Below are 26,050 nucleotides of genomic sequence, written 5' to 3' on the forward strand. Positions count from 1 at the left end.
AAATATAAACCATTTAAAAACACTGAATTCTTTAATCCTCATAGGATATATTTTAACGTGTGGGGTGGGGTAGTGAATCCAATCACTTATTTTCCCCAGAAAAGATGGCCAGCTGATTTGGTACCAATTATAAATTATTTTTGACTTACAGATATGAAATTCCAACTTTATTAAACAATAAATTCCTGTATCAGTCTCTAGATGTTTCTGCACTAGTATTGCATTTACTTACGCTCATATCAGTTTTGATTATAGTTTTATAAAAGTCTTAATATTTAGTGGTAAATATATGAAGGTTGGTAATGTTTGTTGCTTTACCACTGTAGGTACTCAGCTTGAGGTACTTCTATTGGTGATACCGTGTTTGCCTAATTCTTGTGATCATTGCCTCTTTATATCTGCACATTTGAGTAATCACTCTTCCAGTCTTTAGTGTCACATCAGTACAGAAAAGTCCTTCATCTGTCAGCTCAACTAAGGCTACTTAATGGTCTGCTGACCGTGTCATTGGTGTCTGTAACTGAAGGAACAAACATCTCTTTCAGACTGTATAGACAGTTTCCATGGATAAAAACAGTCTCATGTCAGGTCCCTGGTCTGATGGGTTTTACCTCTGGAAACAGTCAAGTGGGATTGAGGCCAGACCTGGCTGCTGCTGGGTCTGCATTGGAGTCTATGGTACCCAATCCTGTTACCAAGGCAGTCAACCTTGTCCTGACCCCTGTCAGAAAGGACATGACTCCAGGACCTTGGTCAGTAGAGCTGACACTAGGACAAGGGATCAGTTCAGGGTCCAAAGACAGCAGTAGTATTTCTGGTTGTGTGGATAGGTAGGGCTCCTAACATGTCGTTTGGCAGGCATAAATGGACCCAGATCACAACTGAGAGGGACTGGAGCCAAGTCACAGGGCTAATTTAGGGTCCACATCCATGACCCAAGCTTTTTTTTTTTTTTTAAGATTTTATTTATTTATTTGACAGAGATAGAGACAGCCAGTGAGAGAGGGAACACAAGCAGGGGGAGTGGGAGAGGAAGAAGCAGGCTCCCGGCAGAGGAGCCTGATGGAGGCCTCGATCCCAGAATGCAGGGATCACTGCGTGATGGTGCCCCATCATGACCCAAGTTCTGCAGCCTGCCTCAGAGGGCACTGATGGGTGAGTCTTCCCCTGGGTGGGCAGGAATCCTCCTCCTTCATGGCTCAGTGTCTGGAGCTGGGTCGTGCACTGCTTCAAGGTCGGCAGGGAGACCAGAGTGAGCAGGCCTGCCTCCAGGAACCAGGTGGACACAAGTGCCTCTGGATTCCTTTGTGGGGAAGACCACAGCTGAGAAGCATGGGTGGATGTATCTATCTCCCTCTGGGGCCTAAGGGATGGTGCTGGTGCCAAGGCCAAATGGGGCTGTAGCCAAGTCCACATGGGAATATGGCTATTTTCAGGTATGTGGCTGGGACCATGGTCAGCAAGCTGACCACTTGGGCACAGGTCTGCCTTCTCAAAATGTCCCTCCCTGTTCTTGGGCTCTACCAGGGTTTTGCAGTCTCCTACTGATTTCAAAACTTCCATGAAGGCACTTTTGTTCACAGAAGGCTGCCTAATTATTGTTGCGGTGGGGGTATTCAAGTGGGGACCTCATATTCTGCCACCTTTCATCTTAAGGAAATCTTAATTTATCACATAACTAGATCAAAGCAAAAGATGACTAGGGCAATAGTATCCAAAATGTATTTGATCACTTCTCAGTCATTGCTGCATATGGTGGTATGTTGTGTTAGGGGAGGGGAGAGAAGCAGGCTCTCAAACTGGAGAAGTATGTACTTAATTTATACTAGCACCAGTGCAGACCGATGAACACACCAGTACAACTGATACACTATTACCAATGAGGTGTTCTGTAGGTCCCTCAACTCACTGTTAATCAATATTAAGCTAATGTTTTATCCTCCCCGCAATTCTCTTCTTCCTCTTATTCCCATCGATGTAAACGCTAACACCATCAACTCTAGCACCTACAAACTGTTCTTCAGTGGTTGTCAGACAGACTAGTTTTGCCCCCTACACCATAATAGGCAGTGTCTATAATCATTTCTAGTTATCACAACTATGCGCTGGCACCTACTGCATGGATGACAGGGTTCTTTTAAAAGTCTACAATACATAGGACAGCCCTTACAACAAACTATTAAACATCAACGTCAATATTGATGTTTTGAGATCCTGGTCTAGACTATTGAGGGCTAATATTAAAAAATTTCTCTTAAAAAAATCCCAGCAACCATCAATTACATTATGGAATTAAAGATATTATCAGAAAGAAATCTCACAATCTCTTTCCATTTAGTCACTTTTTTATTGTTTAAACACATGTAACAAAATTCCCCATTTTAAACACTTAGGTGTACAATTCTATTCAGTTGGCATCAAGTATATTGGTTTTTGTGCGACCATTACCACTATCCATTTCCAGATGTTTTCATATTCCCAAAAGGATACTCTACCCATTAAACATTCATTTTTCATTCTTCTATCCCTCCACCAGCTGCCAGTCATGCACTGAGAAAAGTAGTTTCCACCTGGGTCTTGTTGGCAATAAGAAAATAAAGGTGCAATTAACAAAGATAATAAAGGGAGAGAGGGGATGAAAGAGGATAGAAGACAAAGAATGAGGCAATATGTCAGACTTACCCTATGCAATATGCCACATAAAAACACCTAAGCAAAGCACTACTCAAATCTAGATTCCTACACTGGAAGTTCAAAATTATGTCACTGTGTCCCGGGTAGGATAGATTGCAATCACAAACTTTTTGTGAAAAATAGGGTAAATGCGAAAATATCTCTAAGAAATCTCATAATTCCATAAAATGACACATGTAAAACCGCAAGAACAGTCTGGATATGGCAAGCGCTTCAATTACAACCGTAGTACCCTTTTCATTCCACTTATGTGAAGAACACACCCAACTAAATGAATGTGAAAATCATGCCACATCTGATGTGCTTCATTATCTAATGTTGGACATATGAGGAATGGCTATAGGAAATCTGACCAAGACGGAAATTTGGTGCTGTAAGTTAGGAAGAAAGGTAACAAAGTAGTTACTGAAGAGGCTGTTGAGAAACAAAGACAAATAGAAGCAAGTCATAGGTACTCTGGGAATACAGGAAAATAAATACACCTACTACATGAGTAAAATAACCAGAAAACTTAAATTCACAATATTTGCATCTGGGGCCCACAATGTCCTCTTGGGTCTGAGGCCAGTGGCCCAACACAGACTCTCTCTCCTAGGTGGAGAAGTCTTCCCAGGATCCCCATTACATCCTTGTTGCCCAGGCTGTTGACAAAGGAGTTCAGCATGGGTGTGACCACAGCGCACATCACTGAGGTAACTGAGCTTCTCTACTGAGCTAGACTGCCAGGCTTCTCCCATAGGAAAAGGAGATCACAAGCAGTGAGACCCACAGGTGGGAAATGCTTCATATTTCTTATTAAGGAAGAGACAATCCCAGAGTACGAAAAGAGGATCCCACTGAGACGAAAGTCAGCGAGCATTGTTATTGGCACACAGAGATGTTACTGATGGTGGTATCAAATTGATGGAATTAGGACTTGTGGGTTTTGAGATAATGTCACTTAAGGCCAGTGTTATTATATACTGCAATACACACGATGCAGTTACGACTATACCCACACTTAAAGAGAATCACTTCATATCTCAGTCACCTTCAAACACAGAGAGGAATGTACCCAGCTCACTTCTTTTTAGGTAGGCTCCACGCTCAGCCTGAAGCCCAATGCACGGCTTGAACTCACAACCCTGAGATCGAGACCTGAGCTGAAATCAACAGCTGGGACATTTAACCAACTGAACCACCCAGGTGCCCCTATCCAGGTCACATCTGATCAGGAGTTATCATTAAACTTGATTTGGAGTGTACTGCACTGATTTGATTAAGCCAGAAGGGAAGTGACAATAAGCTGCTGTACCCTCCAAGGCCACCCATGATGTAACTAAAGGCTGCTCAAGCGTTACAAGTATATGAATGTGTTAACTCAAAATATGAAACAAGGTTCTGATGGATTCTGTGTCTCTGTCCAAAGGCCACTTTCAAGAACTGCCAGTGGGGCATCAAGTATAACAGAGTATCAGGACGGGTCCTATTCACAAGGTTTCCTATGTCACAGCATTTGATGTGATGTAAACGAACCAGCGTGTCACATGCCAGCATGTCACAGGCAAAGGACATAATTGCTCTTCCAGGCTGTGGTGATTTAGGAACAAAGAGAACATTCTCTGTTCCCAGCCTCTCCACGTACTGCCTGAGGTTAAAAATACTTTCTAACCTAGTATTACGTGTGTTGCTCTCTTTCCAGGGCTATGAGATCAGGGTGTATAACCTCACCATTTCTAACGTCTTTCCTGACCCAGAAAGATCAGGTGTGAGAAAGAAACGGAGCATTTTCAGGAAACTTATAGAAACCTGATTATCCTCCCCCTTCACCAGCATGAGGCGCTGTAGATGGGACTCTGTGAGCAGTGAACTGATTCATGTGTTCACCATCTTCACACATCAGACAAGGTCAGTGTATCTAGAGGATCCAGGTGCCTTGTATAGCATCGAGTCTAACGGTGGCAGTCCCACGTGGGGCCAGGCTGCAAACCAGGCATAGAGACGAGACTGGACTAGCACGGCTATCAGGGCCAGAAAGCCAATGACCAGGGCAGAGTGGCACGTGTTCACAACAGATCTATGAAGTGAGCCTGTAAGCTGAGTCCCACACGTCTCTCACATTTAACAACTTCACTGTGTTCCTCCAGCATGGTTTGTAGGAGACTCTGATTGCTTTTCCACATTGCTTAACATCATAGGCATCTAACTAGTGAGTTCTTTCATGTACTCAATGGGACACCTGTGGGCCTTTCCACGTTCCTCATATTTATTCATACGGTTTCCCTCCAATGCGGCTTCTTTTATCTTTTGAAATGCACTGGAATAACAGACCTTGTCACACTTATTATGTATGTTAAGTCTTCAATCTATTGTGCATGTTTTAGGTGTTAAATCATGACTACGATGTGAAGCCTTTCCCACATTCCTTACGTTCAAGGGGTTGCTCTCTGGTATCAATTTTTTCCATGTTGAGTTTGGCTTGAGGAAACAGAGAAGGTTTTCCCTCGGTGTTTACATTCATACCGTTTATCTCCAGTGTGACTTCAAATGTGCAAGTAGTGAAGGCTTTCCCATAGTCCGTACACTTACAGGGTCTCTGTCTACTTTGAATTTGTGTATGTTTATGAAGCGTGGAAGACCAAGTGAAGCCTTTCTCATATTCCTTACATTAACACGGTTTCTCTCCAGTGCAAATACTTAAATGTCAAATCAGGAGGACAACACTAGTGAAAGCTTTCCCACAGTACTTCCGTTCATAGGGCTACTCTCGAGAGTGATTTCTTAAATGGCTATTAAAATATAAGAAAGTCCGAAAGGCTTCCCCACACTCACCACATTGAAAGGTTTTCTCTCCAGCAGGAGGTCTCAAACGTTCATTAAGATATGAGGAATTACTGAAGGCTTTCTCACATTCACCACATTCAAAGGGCTTCTCTCCACTGTGAGTTCGTAGATGTTTTTTAAGGACTGAGGGCCAAACAAAAGCTTTCCCACATTCCTTACATTGATAGGGTTTCTCTCCGGTGTGAATTCTCAAATGTACACTAAGTCGTGAGGAATTGGTAAAGGCTTTCCCACATTCCTTACATTTATAGGGCTTCTCTCCAGTGTGAATTCTCAAGTGTTCATTAAGAATTGAGGAACTACTGAGGGCTTTCCCACATTCCTTACATTTATAGGGCTTCTCGCCACTGTGAGTTTGAACATGTTTACGAAGGACTGACAGCCAAGCGAAGTGTTTCCCACATTCCTTACATTTATAGGGCTTCTCTCCAGTGTGAATTCTCAAATGTTCATTAAGAACTGAAGAACGACTGACAGCTTTTCCACATTCCTTACATTTATAGGGCTTCTCGCCACTGTGAGTACGAACATGTTTACGAAGGAGTGAGGGCCACTGGAAGTGTTTCCCACATTCTTTACATCGATAGGGCTTCTCTCCAGTGTGAATTCTCAAATGCACATAAAGGCGTGAGGATGTAGTGAAGGCTTTCCTACATTCACTACATTCAAAGGGTTTTCTTCCAGTGTGAAGTCGGATGATGTGATTATTGAGGCACTTGGAATCTGCATAAGACTTCCCACATTGTTTACATTCATGGAGTTCTTGAGCAGCGTGTGTCTGCACATGCTCATTCTGGCCTGCTGAGAAAACGGAAGCTTTTATAAACTGCTTCCATTCATTGAACTCTCTTCCACTGTGAGTTCTCCTATGTGCCTGAAGGTGTGAACGACTAATGAATGTTTTCCCGCAGTCACTGCATGCAAAAGTCTTTTCTGCCACGCTGGTTCTCTCATACACTGTATGTGGAGTCCGGCTAAAGACTTTACCACACTGATTCAACTCAGAAAGTTTCTCTCTAGCAGAGTTTTTCTTTTGCAGATTAAGAAGGCCATTGTGATACTGATTACACTCAAAACTGTTCCCTCTATTTTGAGTTCTCATGTGTGTCTTAAGGTTTAAATGTTTACTCAAGACTTTGCCACGTTGCTCACAGTCAGAGAGTTTTGCTCCATGGCGGGTCCTTTCCTGTGGATGAAGGGATGAAAGTTGATGAGAGGATTTTCAGACTGATTATAAATCTCAACCTTATAATACAAGAAACATGATGATGATGACTCTTAGCATTTTCATTACATAAATACAGTTCCTGTTGATTTCTTTCAAGTTAAACCAGGGAACTCTTCTGCCAAAAACTGATGCCATCTACTCTTAAGATCATTCCATTAAAATTTCATAAAAATGTTTTAAAGATTCCATAACAAGTTATATATCTGGGAATGTGTACCTGTGGCATCTAAGGAATAATAATTTTCCAGACAGATTTGGATTATAAATCCCAAATCATCACATTCAGAGTATCTCTCATTCTCTGTTTTTGGTGAATGCCATTTGTCTCAAATATCTCACACTTGCACTGAATTTTATAATAGGACCACCAATCTTTTTTCAACGTGGAATGTAAGAAATGTCACATATCAATCTTACTTTTTGTATTTCAATGGCTGTTTTTCCTCCAAAAAAATCCTGGTGAGACGCTGACCTTTCAGTTTGAGGTTGTGTTTCCCATTCTGAAGTAAAACAAAAACACAAATTTAAGTATTTGCAGAAAGAAATCACAGGCTAAACAATTTTAAATTAAGACTCAGTTTTTCATGGAACACTACATCAAAAACTAATGATGTACTGTATGGTGACTAACATAACATAATAAAAAAGAAAGTTAAAAAAAGACTCAGTTTTATTTAATATTAAAAATGATAAAATAACAAGAAAAAAGGTTCACCAATTTGTTTATGGGAAAAATACAACAAGTGTGTAGGGACAGACTTCAGTGGCTTACTAAAAAATAATTTTCTGAAAATCAAACATGATGTAAACAATAACAAAATATTATCAAGGTAACGTATCATCAAGTAGACACGTGAAAAATACCTGGACAAGGAGGATACACCAAAATGATAAACTTAAAGACTTAGGACAAGTCATTTGTGCAATCATAGAAATTTTAAGTAGAAGACTGAAGGAAGTTGAAGATATCCAAAAACATCAGAGATAAACAGTTTCAGCCCTCTGAGACAAATGTATCTTAAAATTTTTACACATTAAAGTTGAAAAGATGCCATCCCTCTGATTGACCAGTTAAGTCTGTTAACAACACTCACCTTGGAAAACTCCCTTCTCCACTGTCCTCAGCTCTTGTTGTTCCAACCAAGCGATCAGCTTAGGTTTCGACAGTTGATATTCTGTCCACAGGAAAAGATACATTAACAGGAGAGCCTCATGCAAGAGATGACACAGCCTCTGATGAATCCGGAACTGTATTTCTAATGAAAGCAGAAAAATTATCCCGAAAGGACCACAAAAGAGGCAAATACTCCCCTTCTGTGACTAGAGTACTTATCTCTTGACCCCTGAAAGCCAAATTTGAATGTATGCACGTGTTCAAAAGGCATAAAGACACTTATTCAAATAGGAAATAAAGGAGATGAAGAAAGGGGATCTTCGTTCTGATGGGGAAACCACTAGAACAGTGGTCCTCAAACACTGGAGTGCATCACAATTATCAGGATGGCTTAATGAAACACAGAAGATGGGGCAACAATCCCAGCTTTATCATTCAAAACGCCAAAAGTGGAGTCTAAGATGGTAAATTCCAAACAGAGTGATGGTGCTGCTGTTGGCCTCAGGGCCACGTTTACAGAACACCCGCTGCATATTATGACCCATTAGGGCAGGGACTGTGCACCTCTTTTTTCCAATTATGTTCAGACAGGGCATCATCAAGGCTGGAAACACATGAAGTATATGACACGTATCTGGAATGTTGGCAGCCTTACCTACTGCGACCAGGTTCTGGTAGTTCTCCAGCATCACGTTTCTGTATAGGTTTCTCTGAGTGAGGTCCAGTAATAGCCACTCCTCCTGGGTGAAGTCCACTGCCACATCCTTGAAGGTCACTGCAATCTAAACCATCACACCCATGTTGGCTTGAGACAAGAAAGATCTACACCAACGTTCATGGGAGAATGAGGGTGCAAGACTCAATACCCCTGCAGGGCTATGAGATTTCTCATTATCCTCCCACAGGTCTATGCTCCTAGGTCCTCTTCTCCCCATCTAGACTCACTCACTGCTCATCTCCACTCATATGGCTTTAATGGCACCTTTTAAGATTTTGAGTTTATCTCAGCAAAACCAGAGCAGTTCTTCTTATTTCCCTATATTGCAGCAGACTTCTGAGCACACTAAAGATCCTTGATAAGGAGCGTAGAATGACTAAATTCATTGAGAAAAAGGCACTTACACCTTCCTTACCATGGCAGAGCACCTAGCAAGGTGGAAACTTGCCCCTGGTATTCATGAGGTTCATAAATGATTACTGAAATACTAAGATTATTTTCAGGCTACTCCCTTTTCAATATGAGAGTTTCCACTCCCAGGGAAAATGCAACTGGGGATCCAGTCCTTGTGTGGGGTTTATTTCCTGTCAGGAGCTCAGGACACAGATGTGCCTAGAAGGAATGTACCCACCTGGTAGATATAAATATGGCATTCTGTTGATTGATACGCTTTTTTATTACCTGTTGATAATTTTTCAGCCAGACAGCCACCATCCTTTCTGCCTCTGTATTTTCCTCAGGGAGAGAAAAAGGACCACTAGAAAGATCTTCGAGGAAAAAAAAGAATACGTAGAACACAGCATGACCATATTTCCCAGATTCACCCACCTGAAAATCATTGCATCATAGTCTGAGATTCCCGTATATCCCTGCACACTCAAGAAATCTCAAACAAATTCACACTACTGCCATAAAATATCAGAGTGGCCCTGCCTCACCTGGAACCATAAAAGGGACATGCTAGACATAATGCCCACGAGGAAACAGGTCATCATCTTATTTTTTACAGGTATATGCAAACCTAATCCCTGGGAAATCCGATTCTTTATTTGCCCAAGATAATAAAACTCATCAATGGGATTATCCGACACCAAGTCCCAAACCATACACACAAGGAAGCTAACTTAGATAACAGCATTCTCCAGCATATTTCAGCTGTAACTGAACCAGCAGCCTGACTGCTTCGGCCCAGATCCCTGGGCCCTATATTGTGTAGGGGTGACCTTTAAGAATCCTCTGAAAATGAGAATCAACGACTTACCATGGGTCAGATCAATGGCTGCCATCCTGGGAGAGTGATGAAATTTGCCTGATGAGAAATTTGATGCCAAGATCACTTCAGTGCAACTTAAGAATCTAAGTAAATACGGCAGTCATTACTCCTGACACAGTGTTACCCAGAGTACTTTTCATATCAATCATTAATCAGTAAGCATTACTAATTCATCATCAAACATCATACATTAGCTCTCTGTAGATGATATATGGGAAACTCACCAAAAATGTTATAACCTTTGGCATGAAAGTCAGTAACAGCTATTGCCATTTCCTGACGATAGATACATGACAGATGCCTGTCTCACTAGGAGCTGTACGTGCATCAGCCCACCTAATTATCATAACAACCCTTTACAATAAATGTCATAGCCCTATTCCATAGCTGATACAGCTAGATTCACAGAACTCTAATCATTGGTCCAATACCAGGCAATTAAGAAAAAAAAGAGAGCCACAGTTGAATGCAGATAGGCTTCTCTCAAATGTTTGAGATTCTGAGGTTCTTATTCCCAAATATGATCAGACATCATTCTAGAACTGCCCTGTCCATTTTGTGGCCAGAAGCCACATACACTATTGAGTACTTGATATGCAGTTAGTAAAACAGGATTTTGGATTTTATTTATTTTTAATTAAATTTTAAATTTAAAACTTTTTGCAGATTTACTTATTAGAAAACTTAAATATGTTTGCATAAACTTAAATACATCTACTTTCTCAACTGTATTTATTACATGATTCAAACACATAAAATACATCTGATGAAACTTTAGTGTCCAATGAATTCTGAATACTTGGTATGATGAGAAGAATTTTAAAAACCTCAATTCTTATATAAGTTACATGCTGAATTTCAATAGATGGGATAAAGTATATTATTACATATGATTTCCTTCTTTTTTGTTTATTGCAGTTACAGAAAAGCTTTAATCACATACTTGGCCTACACATTATATTTCCATGGACCAGCACTGGCCTAGAATACTGCCGGATATTATGAAGAGGAGAAAAATGAAGTGTTTAACTTGGTTAACACCCTTGAGCTTCACTTGACGGAGCTTAGAGTGGCTTGGAGCCCTGTGCCTCCTTTTAATTTATCGTAACAGGCTTATTCCTTTGTTCTTTCCACAAATAATTAAGACATTGTGGTCTCGTGCTAGGCACTATGCAGAAAACAATGAAACATAGAAAATGTTCTGGGGGGCACCTGGGTGGCACAGCGGTTAAGCGTCTGCCTTCGGCTCAGGGCATGATCCCAGCGTTATGGGATCGAGTCCCACATCAGGCTCTTCCGCTATGAGCTTGCTTCTTCCTCTCCCACTCCCCCTGCTTGTGTTCCCTCTCTCGCTGGCTGTCTCTATCTCTGTCGAATAAATAAATAAAATCTTAAAAAAAAAAAAAAAAAGAAAATGTTCTGGGGCTTAACGGCCCAACATTCCTAAGGGACAAGACAGTCAATTATTAATGGACACATCTGTTTATCAGTGCTTATGGAGCAAAAAATCAAACATGAGAAAATAAAAAACGAATGGGGATATCAAGTCAGACCAAGATGAAACTCACAATCTTAAATCCACAAGACACTAACTCTCCCTTATCAGGAAGTCTCCTGCCCTTTGGTTTCTGAAATGAGCCTTCCTCTGCTTAAAAATACTGAGGAAACCTCACTTGGGGCACAAGTCTTAGAAGGAAATGCTCCTTCTCTTCAAAATCCACCCAAACCACCTGCTACTGCCTCCAGTGACATAAGGAATTCACAGTCCAGAGTAACAGCGATACAACACTGTGCAAGACAAAACAGCCTGTACAACAAAACAGTTCCAACTAGGATAGTATGTAGAAGAAAACTGGGTACCCTGTGGGGGAATAAACTGTAAGCATGCCAGACCCATAAGGGTGGAATGTAACAATAAACTGGGCCAAATTGATTGACATGGGGGCACTTATTAGACAGTCTGTGTTTAATATTTACTAGCTCATGGACCTGGAGAAAGCTCTAACAACTTACTTGCTTGGATGGTACCATAGACTCAATGGTGACCTACAGTAATGAGTTCACATGCCAGAACTTCCACAACAAAACGTGAAGGAGCAAATCCTAGGGAGATAGCAATGTGGCATTGGCTTTATCCTGTGTGATACACAGCCCCATTCCCCATTCTACGTTGAGGGAACAGAAGATTCTCCACAAAGGTACGGAGAAACCAATAAGTGGACGGCTTCCATCCTAGAAGCCTCTGTGGTTATTCTCCATGATAGGTGAGGTATGACTGTAGGGACTATACCATCACTGAGACGAACTCCCTGATTTCAATGCGGATGATGAGAAGCCAAAGTAGCAGAAATCAAGTAGGCGGCACTTAATTGCCAAAGACAAAGTGGGCACATGAACCACCAAGAGCAGTGGGAATAAAACAGGAATCAGAGTGCTTTGGCCTGCAGAGATCTCTAGTGGTGGCTCACTGATCCCAGCCTAATCGGTCCCTTGCAATGAAACAGATATGCACCCTATTACGGCAGAAGTCAACAAGCTGCTCTAACAGTCCATACAGTACATTTTAGGCATAGCGGGCCAAACAGTCTCTGTGCTAATATATACTCAAGTCTGTCACTGTGGTTTCAAAGAAGCCATAGAAAATATGTAAACCAATGAATATGGTTAAGTTTGTCTAAAACTATATTTACAAAAACAGGTGGAGGGCCAGATTTGGCCCAGGGTCCAGGTTTGCCAACCTATGTACTAGAATTTTATTTGATGTCTGTAACAAGTAGTTTCAAGTACAGTAACCAAAACTCTGACCTGACTGACCACAGTGGAACAGCACAGCCCGCTATCCAACTTCCAGACATAGGCCATATCACAAACATAGAACTCCTTCAAAAAGGAAGGATCTTGCACCATCACCACTATTCATACTATAAACCTTCCTACAGATTCTTCACGAAGGGATGTACAGTCATTTACAAGTGACTATGCATGGGGGAAAAGGAAACAGTCTCTAAGAGGACACTTAAGGCACTAATTCCTGAGGATCCAAAATATCATTGTGGCACACCACCAAAGTGGAGACTTATGGTAGTCAGGTGATTTTTTAAAAAGTCTTAACTTCAATGAACTCACACTGGACCCAGCTGCAGTAAGCACCCACCCTATGTTTATTTCTCTCCCCAAAACCTAAATATATAGTTGGAATTTTTGGCAACCCGCCGAATTCCTTTATCTCTGACCCATAGGGTAAGGACCACCATGGTAGGAAAAGCTAAAAAGAGGATCCTGGAATTCCCCACCACTGGACAAAATAACCCAGAAACAATGCAACACTGCAGGGGGAAATGCAAAGACTAATGCCAACGTCAAGACTGGAAAACAGGGGATTGGCCCTGAAGAAGTAAACTATGGACATCAACAATCACCCCAAGACCAATTCCAGAAACCTAAACTAAACCTAAACTGTACTGGATTGACATGTTGTATGTATTTATTTATGTGCATGTGTTTGTTTATATATATTAGCCATTCACTTCTTCCATATCCTTCCCATTTTCATTAATATACAAGTTATTACAGGATAACATTACAATTTATTCGTTAGATAACTAACTGATTTTTGTGAAACTGTAAATTTGAAGAGCATTTACTATGGACTGTGGGGGAGATAAAATGACTCTTCCTGATGTACATTTATAACTCCTCTATGCAACATAATCTGAAGTACATATCACCCACAAAATAGTTAGTGAAAGATCTTTTGAAGCCTCTGGCCCTGAAGCTGACAAACTATCAATCACAGGGCTGTTTCTGTAAATCAAGCTTTATTGGAACAAAGCCATATCCATTTATTTACTAAGGTGTATGGTTGCTTGTGCACTACGAAGGCAGAGCCGAGCAATTCCGGGCCTTAGAGCCAACAAATCATAATGCAGTCACTGAAAGAGGACTGCAACCACCTCCATTTTGACCTCAAACTTTCTAATTGATTAAGGTCTTCTTTCCAGCTCATTTCTTAACTCGGACAAAAGTCCAAACGGGCAAAGCATCCCAGATGGGAACTGAAACTTCCCGCTCAAGCTTTAAGGGCTGCCCTGAGCCAGCAAGACCCCTTGTGATTGACTCCAAGGCAACGACTGACCGGATTTTCTTTGCTCACCTGAGGTGCACACTGACCTTTGTTCCACATGTTCCTTATAAAAAAACGGAAGTATTTTCAGAACTCTGGAGACCATCTCTGAGATGCTAGTTCCCTCTCTTCCTGGTATCGGCCTCACTGATGTATATTTCTATCTTGTTTCACCACCACTCCTTTCTCTATCTTTGATTTTGTCAGAGACCAGTGGCTGAACCTCGTCTCTTAGAATCCCTGAGACAGGTGCTCTTGCACTCCTAAGCCCCCACTGCATTACTACCTCGGCCGTTTCTGACAGAAGTCTATCTACCTCTGTACTGGACCCGATTACCATATTACAAAATTACAAGATAAAGAAAATATTTAAACACACCATGGATATAAAACCACAAATATCAGAAAGTATGAGTTTCTCAAAGAACATGTGACTCAAGTCAGTATTATGAAGAAATAATAGCTCTGCTCTAGCTTAAGAGACTGAAAGAAACAATTGTCATATATGAACCTTGATCATGTCCTAGATCCAAAAGCATATTTTGAAACAATGTGTAAGATTTTAATTTTTACAGAGCAGACATTAGATAACATTTTTAATTTTGGGGGGCAAAATCAATGTGTTATTTTAGTAGCAAAATGTCCTTATCTTTAGGAGACATATTACCAAGTATTTAAAGGCCAAATATCATGCCTGCAATTTATTTCCTTTTTACTCTCAAACAGTCCACTAAAAAATACATTTCTTTAGCCAGAGAGAGCAACCATGCAAAATGCGAAAATGGGTCAATCTACTTCGACGCACAGCCATAGCAGTAGTATTTACATTTCCTTTAGGGTTAAGATCCTACGAAACGAAAATGTCAGGAAAATACACACTTAATCCAAATGTCCTATAATTGTGAAATTCAATTATTCTTAAAGTGGGGTAATAAAGCCTCCATTCTTTTCTCCAGGAGTCCCCTGGTTTGAAACTTGGTGGGGATGGGCGGGTTCGGGAGGGAAGGATGTTAAGGTAGATGAAAACTGTTTCTCTTTAGTACAGACTTGTGGTGTACGTGTATATAACTGGCTACTGAAATACGCACACTACAGACATCCGAGCAAGCATATTACCTTCCTACTAAGATACTGTGTGTCCAAAATAAAAGACGAGCGTGACAAAGCCACATTCTCAGGTGAAACATTCTCTTCCACACGAAAAGGAAACACAGGCCCTTGTGAACCAACTTTCCCAATGCTCACCGGTCAGGTCCCGGAGGAAACGAGGACGCGGGGCGGAGTCTGGGTCACTCCCAACAGCGGAAATTCCTTTCCTTCAGGAGAAAAGTCACAAAGGTCGCTTGCACAGCGGATACAAAGACCCCACGGAGGCGCCCTCACAGCAGGTCCATAGAGGCTCCAGGCGGGAACCACCGGCCCCAGCGGACTCTCGGGCGATCTAGGCGGATGCGAACCCGCGCGGCCCGGCCCCTCAACAGGCCCATCGGCGACCCTGACTAAACCTGTCCCTGGATTCCTCCTTCCATCCCTCCCCTTCACGCCACCCTCACCACAGCCGGCCCCTGGTGACCACTACCATCCCGAAGCGCTAAACGCTGCACGGAGGACGCAGCGGAAGAGACCCCGGCGGGCGTGTGACGCCGCTTCCGCTTCCTGCCGGGGCTCGAGGGGCGGGGCTTCCACCTCAGACCGCCAAACTGTGGTTCGCTCCCGCGCGAGCTCGGCGTGGCGGGCTGGGCTGGGCGCTTAGTTTGAGGCGTGGATGCGGCTCGGAGGACGCGGCTGGAGCTGGAAGCAGGTATGTGGGCGCGACTATGGGCGGAGGGCGAGACCCCGGCGCGGGGACGGGCCGGAGTTGCGTGGGGCGAGGTTCAGCCCCGGTTTGGGCGGTGGAAGGACCCCTCGTATTCACCTCACAACCTGCACAGTGAAAGGTTTCCTGCCTGCCTCCCTGCACATCTTAGAACTTTTACGGTCGCTGTCCCATATCGATAAGCCCGAGACCCCAGCAGTCCATCCCGTTTGGGGGCCTTTATTTCCTCTTAGTGTCATTTACGTCGGACACCCTCCTAAGCTCAGGTCGTTGACGCCGTTGTTTCATTGTCATGACATTTCCTGTAAATCTTTTTTCTGTGTCAAGCATGTATATCTGCTTTTGGTTTTGTGGCATAGCACTGATGCCAGGCATTGTTGTCGTGTTCACGCAAGGTTATAAAGTCTCCCCGGACTCTTGTTTGCTGTGGTGTTCATTGGGTGGCCTTTGTGCAGTAAATAAAGATTTTTTTTTTTAAGATTTTATTTATTTGACAGAGAGACACAACGAGAGAGGGAACACAAGCAGGGGGAGTGGGAGAGGGAGAAGCAGGCTTCTCGCTGACCAGGGAGCCCGATGCCGGGCTCCATCCCAGGACCCTGGGATCATGACCTGAGCCGAAGGCAGACGCTTAACGGTTGAGCCACCCAGGCGCCCCTAAATAAAGATCTTTTTAAACACGGTTGGGTATCCCATCTATTCAAAACTATGGGGCGGGGGGGTAATGGACGAAATAGGTGAAGGGGATTAATAGGTACAGTCTTCCAGTTATAAATAATTAAGATAGGAGGTGTAATGTACCCACTTATGGATTATAGTCAGTGTAACATTTCACCATTCTTTGTATTGTGACAGCTGTTAACTAGACTTACTGTGGTGACCATTTCATGAGATGTATATATGTCAAATCACTGTGTACTCCTGAAACTAATCAAATATTGTATGTCAGTTGTTCATCAATAAAAAGAGAAACGTCTTGTTCATGCACATCATCAAATGTGTTTTACGCATTGATTGAATTGATAATCTCTGTTATGTTCACGTTTCGTCTTTTATTGTACAAACATTTGTTTTTTTAATATATCCAAAAATGTCAAATTTATTAGTTTACATCAACGTTGTAGAAGTTAAAGTAAATAATTAAGTTGTCTCATGGACTGGAAGGTGACTTATTAATCCCTCTCATTTCCAAACCTCATCAAGCCGTCACTATGTTTATAAAATAAGTCAGCTGAATGCTTGAAATCTAGATGAACTTTAAGATCTTCAGTTTGTCGTGTTGAATGTTAATGGTATTGACATAAATTAATCCCTTCAGATAAATGTGAATTTTTATGTTTGCAATAGTCTAAGCATACTTGAAAAGCTGTTTTCACAGTCATCACAAGCCTGAGGAAAAATTTTAGTATGTTCAATAGCAACATGCCTGTTACCATTCACATTAAGTCTACCTGGAAAACCACATACTTGACATACAAAGAAGTTTTTACATTTGTCAAAGGGAATTTTGCTGGCGCCTGCGTGGCTCAGTCAGTTAAACATCCAACTCTTGATTTAGGCCCAGGTCATGATCTCAGGGTCATGAGATCGAGCCTGTGTCTGGCTCCACACTCAGTGGGGAGTCTGCTTGAGACTCTCTCCCTCCTTCTCCCTCTGCCCCTACCCCCCACGTGCCCTCTCTCTAAATAAATAAATAAAATCTTTTTCAAAAAAAGGTAATTTTGCTTAAGAGTCTGTGCTGTCCATGTTCTCCATTGTTATACTAACACTTAGTTAATTTACATGCATGTTCATTTACCACATGGCTTTGCGAGTCTTCTGGATCATTGGTTTCACGTTGACAAAACTGACGCTAGTACTATTCATCACAGCTGTGCTCCTGGAAATGTAGGTGGAGTTCACTGCTTGAAGATAACTGTTTATCGCACTGCTCCCAGCAATAAAGGTCACTAAAATGGGTGTCTGCAATGTGCTGGCTGAGGTTCTCAAAAATCACTGTTTTATAACAGTATGTACAAATGTAGGGATCCTCTTCATGCAGTTTGCTGTGTTCAATCAGAATCATGTGGGTAGAGAAACTTTCCTTGCATATTTGACACACATTTGAATCGGTACCTTTGTGCTTCGGCATCATATGCTGCTTTATAGCAGAAAAATATTTGCTGTTGAACTCACAAAGTTTGCCTTTATAGAAGTCACTGCTATTAGCTCTCAGTAAAGGCCAGTTCTGCTGGGCAGGCACATTCAAAGCTTGGCTCCTGTCAAGAATTTTGCAAACTTTAGCTGGTGGCTCCTCATCAGTTTGGTCTTGGAGCCTCTCAGAGGAATTGTTTTCTGTCTCTATATCATAACCTTCAGAAAGCGCATGCACTTCTGCAACAACCGGAACATCTTCAGCAGTGTGAACTTCTGTGGGACTCTCCTCTTGAGTGTGTTGGTTGACCAGTTCAGGTGAGTCACACTCTTCATCACACACTTCAGTATCAGCTCTTTTTTTTTTTTTTTTTCACATAAGGCAGTGTGGTCTAGAATTCTCAGTACAGGACTGGGAACCAGGTAGTTATGATTTCTATATCTGGCCTTGGTTCCATCTGTAAATTTTGGCAAATCATTTGATGTCTCTGTATAAGAGTCATCATCTTAGTTGTCAAAATATTTTAGGTCTGGTTTTCTCATAGAACAAATACTGTAACTGTCAGAAAAAATTGCATTGAAGCCATCTGCAATTCTGCTTATTCCAGAGGAATCTGACTAACAAGAAGAGTGAAATGTCTTACTTTTTCTTGTTTTAGGATATTCATTCATATCTTTTCAATTTGGTATAATTCTTAATACTGTAGTGAGAAGAAATGAATTGCAAGGAAGCCTTCACAGTTGCTAAAAAATGCCAGGACCCCAGGGCTGCAGCACTGTGGCCCTCATGCTCCTGGCACTGCCCCAGCCTAGCCCCTCTGCCTCCTGCATGCCTCACACCCTGCTCTCCAGGCCCCCTGTACAGAGGTATAAGTGTTACTTAGGCAAAGAAGTCTGGTTTTTTAAAGATTTTATTTATTTATGAGAGAGAGAGAGCATGGGGGTGGGCAGAGGGAGAGAATCTCAAGCAGACTTCTTGCCCAGCAAGGAGCCTGATGCAGGGCACAATTCCACAACCCCGAGATCATGACCTGAGCCAAAACCAAGAGTTGGACCCTTACCTGACTGAGCCACCCAGGCGCCCCCAAAGAAGACCGTTTTTAAAAGACTGCATTTCTTGCCCTAATTTTAAAATCTCTTTAAACTATAGATTGTATTCGGATTTTATCATTTTCTTCTTAAATATATTTAAAGACATTTAAATCTCTAATTTGCATGGACTGTATTTTGACATGTAGTATGTGGTAGTGGATCCAATCACATTTTTTCCTCCCGAAAACATGGCTAATTGTTTTAGTACCACTTACTGATAAACTAATTGGCATACTGAATTGGAATTCCACCCTTATTTAAAAAACAATTTCTTATAAATACCTGTATCAGTTTCTAGAACTCTTGTGTACTAGTAATGTGTTTATATATAAACATATCTCACTCTTGATATGGTAGCTTTATATATTTTAATGTTTCATGGTAAATATATAATGGTAGGTAATATTTGTTGCATGTAACTGCAGTACGTATTTAGCTTAGCGTTCTTCACAGGTCAGCTGGTAGAGCATGCAGACAAGTGGTATTGGTATTAGGGTCTGTGCATTTGAAGGAGCAAACACTTCTTTCAGTCTTCAGAGGCTGCTTTCTCTAGATAAAGACCTTCTCCTGCTGGGTTTCAGGCCTGGGGGTTTTGCCTCTGGGGTCATAGTTGAGTTGGGTTGGAGCCATGTAATACAGCTGCTCCTGGATCTATAGTACAATCTGTGGTTGGAAATCCTATTAGTAGAGAAGTGAACATTGTCTGGTCCCTGGGTAGACAGGACTGCCTCCAGGACCTTGGTCAGTAGGACTGGCCCTGGGACGAGTGTTCTCTTCAGGATCCACAGGTGGCAGGGCTATTTTCCCAGTTGTGTAGAAAAGTATGGCTCTAACTAGGAATGCATGAATGACCCCACAACACAGCTGAGAGGGGCTGGAGCCATGTCATAGAACTGCCTTAGGGTCCACATCCATGACAGAGTGCCTCAGTGGGCACTGATGGATGAGTCTCCCCCTGGATCTCTGGGTGGGCATGATTCCTCCTACATCGTGGCTCAGAGTGTCTAGAGCTGGGTTGTGGGCTGCTTCAAGATCTGTGGTCAGACCAGGTCAGTAGGTTTGCCTCCCAAGTCACAGATGGACATACGTCCTTCTGGATTCTTATGTGGAGAAGACCACAGATCAGAGAGACTGGTGCTGGATCACAGGCTGGCTGCTCAAGGTCTGCGTCTCAGAGTGAGGCCAGCAGCCTGTTACCTGAGAGGCATGGGTGGATGTGTCTCCTTCTGGGGCCTGAGGGGTGGTGCTGGTGCCAAGGCCAAATGGGGCTGTAGCCAAGTCCACATGAGGATATGGCTGTTTCCCCATGTGTGGCTGGGACCATGGTCAGCAAGCCAACTGCCTGGGCGTAGGTCTTCTTCTCAAAATGTCTTTCCTTGTTCTTGGTCTCTACTAGGGCTTTGTAGTCTTATACATGAATTCCAAAACTCCCACAAATGGAGAGGTCTCTAGAATTTGGAAAAGGCAAGTAAACAGACTTCTTCAAGCACCTCCAGAAAGAAAGCAGCACTGCTGATGCATTTTAGACTTCTGACTTCCAGAAATGTAAAATAATAAATTTGTGTCATTTTAAGCCACTAGACTTATGGCAATGTTTTACAGCTTCAATAGGAAATTAATACACCTCTCTTCCAAAATATTCCCATCTTATTGCCACTGGCTAGGTCAGGTCCCCATCACCTTTTCCCCTCGACTACTTCAACAGTCTCCTAAATGTTCTCTGCCTCCAATTTCTCCCACTCAGAACAATCCTAAATTACTACACCTGTGATTATAGCATGGCCCTAGTGTTCCATTGCTTTCAAAATCCTTGGTATGTCAAATTAGATTCTCTCTCTCTCTCTCTCTCCCTCCCTCTCTCTCTCTCTCTCTCTTTTTTTTTTTTTTTTTTACAGCAGAGCGAGTAGGAGAGGGGAAGGGCAGAGGGAGAGAGAGACTCTCAAGCAGGCTCTGTTCCCCACACAGAGCCAATACAGGGCTCAATCTCACAACCCTGAGATCGTGATCTGAGCCAAAATTAAGAGTCAGATGCTTAACCGACTGAGCCACCCAGGCGTCCCTCAAATTAGATTCTTAATAGGCTGTCCTCCATCTACATATCTTAGTTTATTTAATAACTTGGTCATCAGTTCCATATATCCTCCTGGAATGCCTTAGTCTTGAATTTTCCATGTTTGTGTGTATGTAGTTCCTTTCTCCTGTAGTTCCAGCTCTCCTCTCTACTTCTTACCCAAACCATTCTTCGGTTAAATTTCTACTGATTATTTGTTACCCAGTGCTCAAGAGTATTGTCCCATTAGAAGTTTTTGCTGAATCCCAAGTGTTGGTGATGTGGAAAATGTGGAACCATCATTCATTGCTCGTGGGAATGTAAAATAGAGGAGCCACTTTGAAAAAACAGTCTAGCAGATTTTTAAAAATGAAACATCAGTTTACCATGTGACTCAGTAATTACACCATGAGTTATCTACCCCAAAGAAATGAAAACACATGTCAACACAGACATGCACATGCAAAAGTTCATAACCGAATTATTCATGATAACCCCAGACTGGAATATCCAAGTGTCTACCAGCTGATAAATGAATAAACAAATACAGGTATATTTATATGTTTGAATATTATTCTGCAGTTATGAGAAACAAAATACTGATATGAGTTTTCCACATAGATAACCCTCAAAAATCATTATGCTAAGTGAAAGAAGCCAGAATCAAAAGACTACATATTGTATGATTACATTTACATAAAATATCTAGAAAAAGCTAATTACAGAGACAGGAAGCAGATAAGGTGTTAACTAGGACTGAGGTGGGAGTGGACATTAACTGCAACTGGAGACAAGGGAACTTTTAGAGTGATAGAAATGTTCTAAAATTGCATTGTGGGGGCACCTGGGTGGCTCAGTCATTAAGCATCTGCCTTCAGCTCAGGGCATGATCGCAGAGTCCTGGGATCGAGACCCACATCAGGCTCCTCCACTGGGAGCCTGCTTCTTCCTCTCCCACTCCTCCTGCCTGTGTTCCCTCTGTCGCTGGCTGTCTCTCTCTCTCTCTCTCTCAAATAAATAAAATCTTTAAAAAAATAAAATAAAATTGCACTGTCGTAATGGTCACAGAAATTCTATAAGTTTACTCAAATTACTGAATTTACATTTTGAATGGGTGAATTTCATGGTATGCAAATTATAGCTCAATAATTTCATTAAGTAAATATTTTCTCTGGATACTCGAGTTGAAAACTTTTACCTTTCTTTTCAACAGGTTGTATTACGCTCACAATTCTGTATTGTAATTTTATTTACCTCTTTGGTCCTCTCAATTTGTACACATAGACAATAATTAAACACTGCTTGAAACTTAGTGTAATCAAAGTAAATTGAAGCCACCCCAATATTGCTGAAATGTGATGATTTTTTCAGTAGTTTGAAGATCTAATTATATATGGAATACTTGTTTTTTGTTCAGTTTGGTTTTGTCCCAAAAGTTACTAGTTCCATCCGTGATATTGTTTTAATACCCATCACAATCTTTACTACCTCACTTCATTTAGGTTCCTCAGAAGAAGACATCGAGCCAACGATTCATTAGTGAGCACATTACTGGAAGAAGCAAGGAACAAGGACGTGGATTAGGGAGAGGGGAGGTGATATAGGGAGGAAAATACATCCAATAAAATATGCCCTAGTCAGCTCCCACAACAACTGAGCGGTTTTCATCCTGTGGGGAAATATTGGAAAGTGGTGCAAAATGGAAATATGAGAATTATCCTAGCTATTTGGTGAAGAAGATGGTATACTTCACACCTTTCCATCAAGAGCTGGCCTTGGTGGGGCATAATTCCCTGTTCCTTCTTACCCCATGCACCTGTTGCTGAACATTTGCAGTCAGATTGGTATGCAATGGAGAAAGTGAAAGGATCCCTGGGAATGAAGGAGAAATGCTGACAGCTTCTACTACTACACTCCTCACTGCAGGCTCATTTTTATCAAAATTCTTTTTTTTTAAGATTTTGTTTTTATTTATTTGACAGAGAGAGTGCACAAGCAGTGAGAGCAGCAAGCAGAGGGAGAGGAAGAAGCAGGCTCTCCACTGAGCAGAGAGCCTGACATGGCGCTCTATCCCAGGACCCTGGGATCATGACCTGCGCCAAAGGTAGACACTTAACCAACTGAGCCACCCAGGTGCCCTGTATCAAAATTCTTTTTAACAAGTGAAGTGAATTCTGAATACATTTCACAAGTGTGGAACTACAATCCCTGATTACACCTACTGTGAATACTCTCCCCCCAGAATAGTCTTAGTCTATTATAGTCATTATTACATGTATTAGGATCTTGAGGATGTATCTAAAAATCACAATAATGGGAAATAAAGGTCCAATAGAACAAAGAATGGGCAGAGGATAAGAAGGAAAGAAGGAAGAGGAAAGAAGACAAATAGGAGGCAATATCTGAGTGATACGCAATACATTACCTACAAACCTGAACAAATGAGGGACACCTGGGTGGCTTAGTTAAGTGTCTGCTTTCGGCTCGGGTCATGATCCCAGGGTCCTAGGACCAAATCCCACATCGGACTCCTTGCTCAGCGGGGAGCCTGCTTCTCCCTCTCCCTTTTTCTGCCACGCCGCCCCCTGCGCTTGTGCACTCTCTCTCTGACAAATGAATAAATAAAATCTTTATTAAAAAAACCTGAACAAATGAGATTTCAAATCAACATCCCCACTTTTGAAGTTGAAAATGACAGCAGTGTTTTCAGGAACACTATGGTAGCAAACTTAGGAGTGTGGGCTCAGAGTCAGGTTTCCACATCCCAATCTCAATCTTTTAAAAAAGAGAAAATATCTTAAGGAAATGTCAAGATACATACATTTACAGATGTAGAGCAACAAGTACAGTATTGATATGGCAGGCACTTTGGTTATGAGTATTGTATGATTTCCATTCCATTTCTTCCAGGGAAAAGCAAATGTACAACCAAATTAAAGTAAAGGATATCAGCATTCCAGAGGACCATTTAGGAGTAAACCATACTAGCACTTGATATAAGCACTTCACATCTAATATTGGAAATCTCAGGAATGGCTATAGGAAAGCTGACCAAAGAATGTTATGGATTGCAAATAGGGAAGAAAAAGGAGAAAAAGAATCATTGAGGAGTTTGTTAAGGAGAAACCAACATAAAAACAAAACCTAACAGGGGCACCTGGGTGGCTCAGTCATTAAGCGTCTGCCTTTGGCTCAGGGCAATCCCAGAGTCCTGGGATCGAGCCCCACATCAGGCTCTTCCGCTGGGAGCCTGGTTCTTCCTCTCCCACTCTCCCTGCTTGTGTTCCCTCTCTCGCTGGCTATCTCTCTCTCTGTCAGATAAACAAATAAAATCTTAAAAAAAAAAAAAAAAACTAACAAAAGCAAACCCATGGGTACTTTGGGAATATAAGCAATGAGGCCTGTTTTTTAAGGAAGGAAAAAACCCAGAAGATTTGCATGCACAATATTTGCCTTTGGAGCCCACAATGTCCCCTAGGTTCTGAGGCCAGTGGCCCATCATGGACAAAGGGCTCCTCGATTGTGGAGTCTTCCCAGGGCCCCCTTCACATCCTTATTCCTCAGGCTGTAGATGAAGGGATTCAGCATGGGGGTGACCACAGTGTACATAACTGAGCCAATTGAGCTCTGGGAAGAATGAGTTGCAGAGGGATTGAAATAGAGCCCCAGGCTTGTCCCATAGTACAAGGAGACCACAGAGAGGTGAGACCCACAGGTTGAAAATGCTTTATATTTTCCTGCTGCAGAGGATATTCTCATTAAAGAGGAGACAATCAGAGAGTATGAAAAGAAGATCCCAATGAGAGGAAACACACCCAGTATGGCAGTGGACACATATAAGAAGATGTTATTGATGAGGGCGTCAGAGCAGGCCACCTTGAGAATCTGAACCACTTCACAGAAGAAATGTGGAATTTCTGTGCCTGGACAGAAGGTCAGCCTCCTCATCAGTAGGACATGAATCAGGGAGACCCAGAAAATGATGAATCAACACACCAGAACCAGCAGGCCACAGAGTCGTGGGTTCATGATGACTGTGTAGTGCAGGGGATGGCAGATAGCCACATACCGGTCATAGGCCATCACAGTCAGGAGGAAACCATCCATTCCAGCAAAAATCATAAAAAAATACACCTGAATGAGGCATCCAGTGTAGGAGATGTCTTTGCTGTGTACCTGGATGTTTACCAGCATCTTTGGGACGGTGGTAGAGATGAAACAGATGTCAACAGAGGACAGGTTGGAGAGGAAGAAGTACATGGGTGTGTGGAGATTGGAGTCAGATAGGATAGCCAAGATGATGAGCAGGTTTCCCAGTACAGTGACCAGGTACATGAACAGAAACAAACCAAAGACCAGGGGCTGCAGTTCTGGATCATCTGAGAGGCCCTGGAGGAAGAATTCTGATACTCTGGTATGATTTCCTGCTTCCATGTAGCCAATGTGCCTGCTAGAGAAGGAGTTGAAAGCAATATTCAGTGAATAGCCAACTGGCACATCAGCCAGTCATCACCTTTATAATAACACCGTTAGGTGGACATCTTTCACCTTCCGTCAGTCCTTTCAAAGGCAATAATTCATTCACTCAGCTCATTTTCAATCTAAATGTACTTAGGTATCCTTTTAAAAATTTAGCTTACATCTCTATTTTTTTAAAATTTCTTATTCACTGGTCTAGTTCTATTTGAGGCAATGGACATAAACCAATTTTTTCTATGATATGAGCATTCAAAATAAGTGAAGACTTCAAATGTCTTTCTTTGATAATCTCCATAATTCAAATATCTCTATACTATGTATACAATATGTATTCAACTCAAATAGCCTTAATTCGATGAGGTGATGCTTCATATCAATGTGACGGTTAACTATTGTCTTATTATTTTTCATCCTAAATATGTGGTTACTGCTGTTAGCTTCTTTGTGAGGATTCAAAGTGCTCTTGTACACAGTAGGATGTCAATAAATGATAGCTATTTTTATTTG

The 26,050-nt window shown here is 42.0% G+C and overlaps 2 protein-coding genes across 3 annotated transcripts; both read right to left on the minus strand.

Moving 5' to 3' along the window:
• Positions 1 to 2,327: 2,327 nt before the first annotated feature.
• LOC113242947 (zinc finger protein 426-like) lies at positions 2,328 to 15,612 on the minus strand. Of its 2 annotated transcripts, XM_048211689.2 has the most exons (8): positions 15,527 to 15,612; positions 15,219 to 15,289; positions 9,839 to 9,886; positions 9,259 to 9,344; positions 8,515 to 8,641; positions 7,840 to 7,920; positions 7,163 to 7,245; positions 2,328 to 6,703 (listed from the first exon to the last, which is right to left on the minus strand). In XM_048211689.2, exons 1-8 carry the CDS (start codon positions 15,553 to 15,555, stop codon positions 5,435 to 5,437), a joined length of 1,794 nt encoding a protein of 597 aa, XP_048067646.1. In that variant the 5' UTR covers positions 15,556 to 15,612; the 3' UTR covers positions 2,328 to 5,434. The 2 variants fall into 2 exon arrangements, with proteins under 2 accessions (XP_048067646.1, XP_048067647.1); XM_048211690.2 differs by lacking the exon at positions 15,527 to 15,612 and having other exon boundaries at positions 9,839 to 9,933; positions 15,219 to 15,520.
• An 8,950-nt stretch (positions 15,613 to 24,562) lies between these two features.
• On the minus strand, positions 24,563 to 25,498 carry LOC113242960 (olfactory receptor 7D4-like). The gene is given in 1 exon segment (XM_026481337.2): positions 24,563 to 25,498. A coding segment is annotated over 1 exon segment (936 nt).
• Positions 25,499 to 26,050: the final 552 nt, after the last annotated feature.

This window comes from Ursus arctos, unplaced genomic scaffold (assembly GCF_023065955.2).
Source record: "Ursus arctos isolate Adak ecotype North America unplaced genomic scaffold, UrsArc2.0 scaffold_14, whole genome shotgun sequence".
NCBI classification, from domain to species: Eukaryota; Metazoa; Chordata; class Mammalia; order Carnivora; family Ursidae; genus Ursus; species Ursus arctos.

What these genes read in the sequence shown, in the direction of transcription:
- LOC113242947 (XM_048211689.2), bottom strand. Translation starts at nt 15,555, where the DNA reads ATGGTAGTGGTCACCAGGGGCCGGCTGTG. An exon ending in CCAGAACCTGGTCGCAGTAG is followed by an intron (nt 7,921 to 8,514) that starts GTAAGGCTGCCA and finishes TCCTGTGGACAG; the next exon opens with AATATCAACTGTCGAAACCT. An exon ending in CAGCCATTGAAATACAAAAA is followed by an intron (nt 6,704 to 7,162) that starts GTAAGATTGATA and finishes CTTCATCCACAG; the next exon opens with GAAAGGACCCGCCATGGAGC.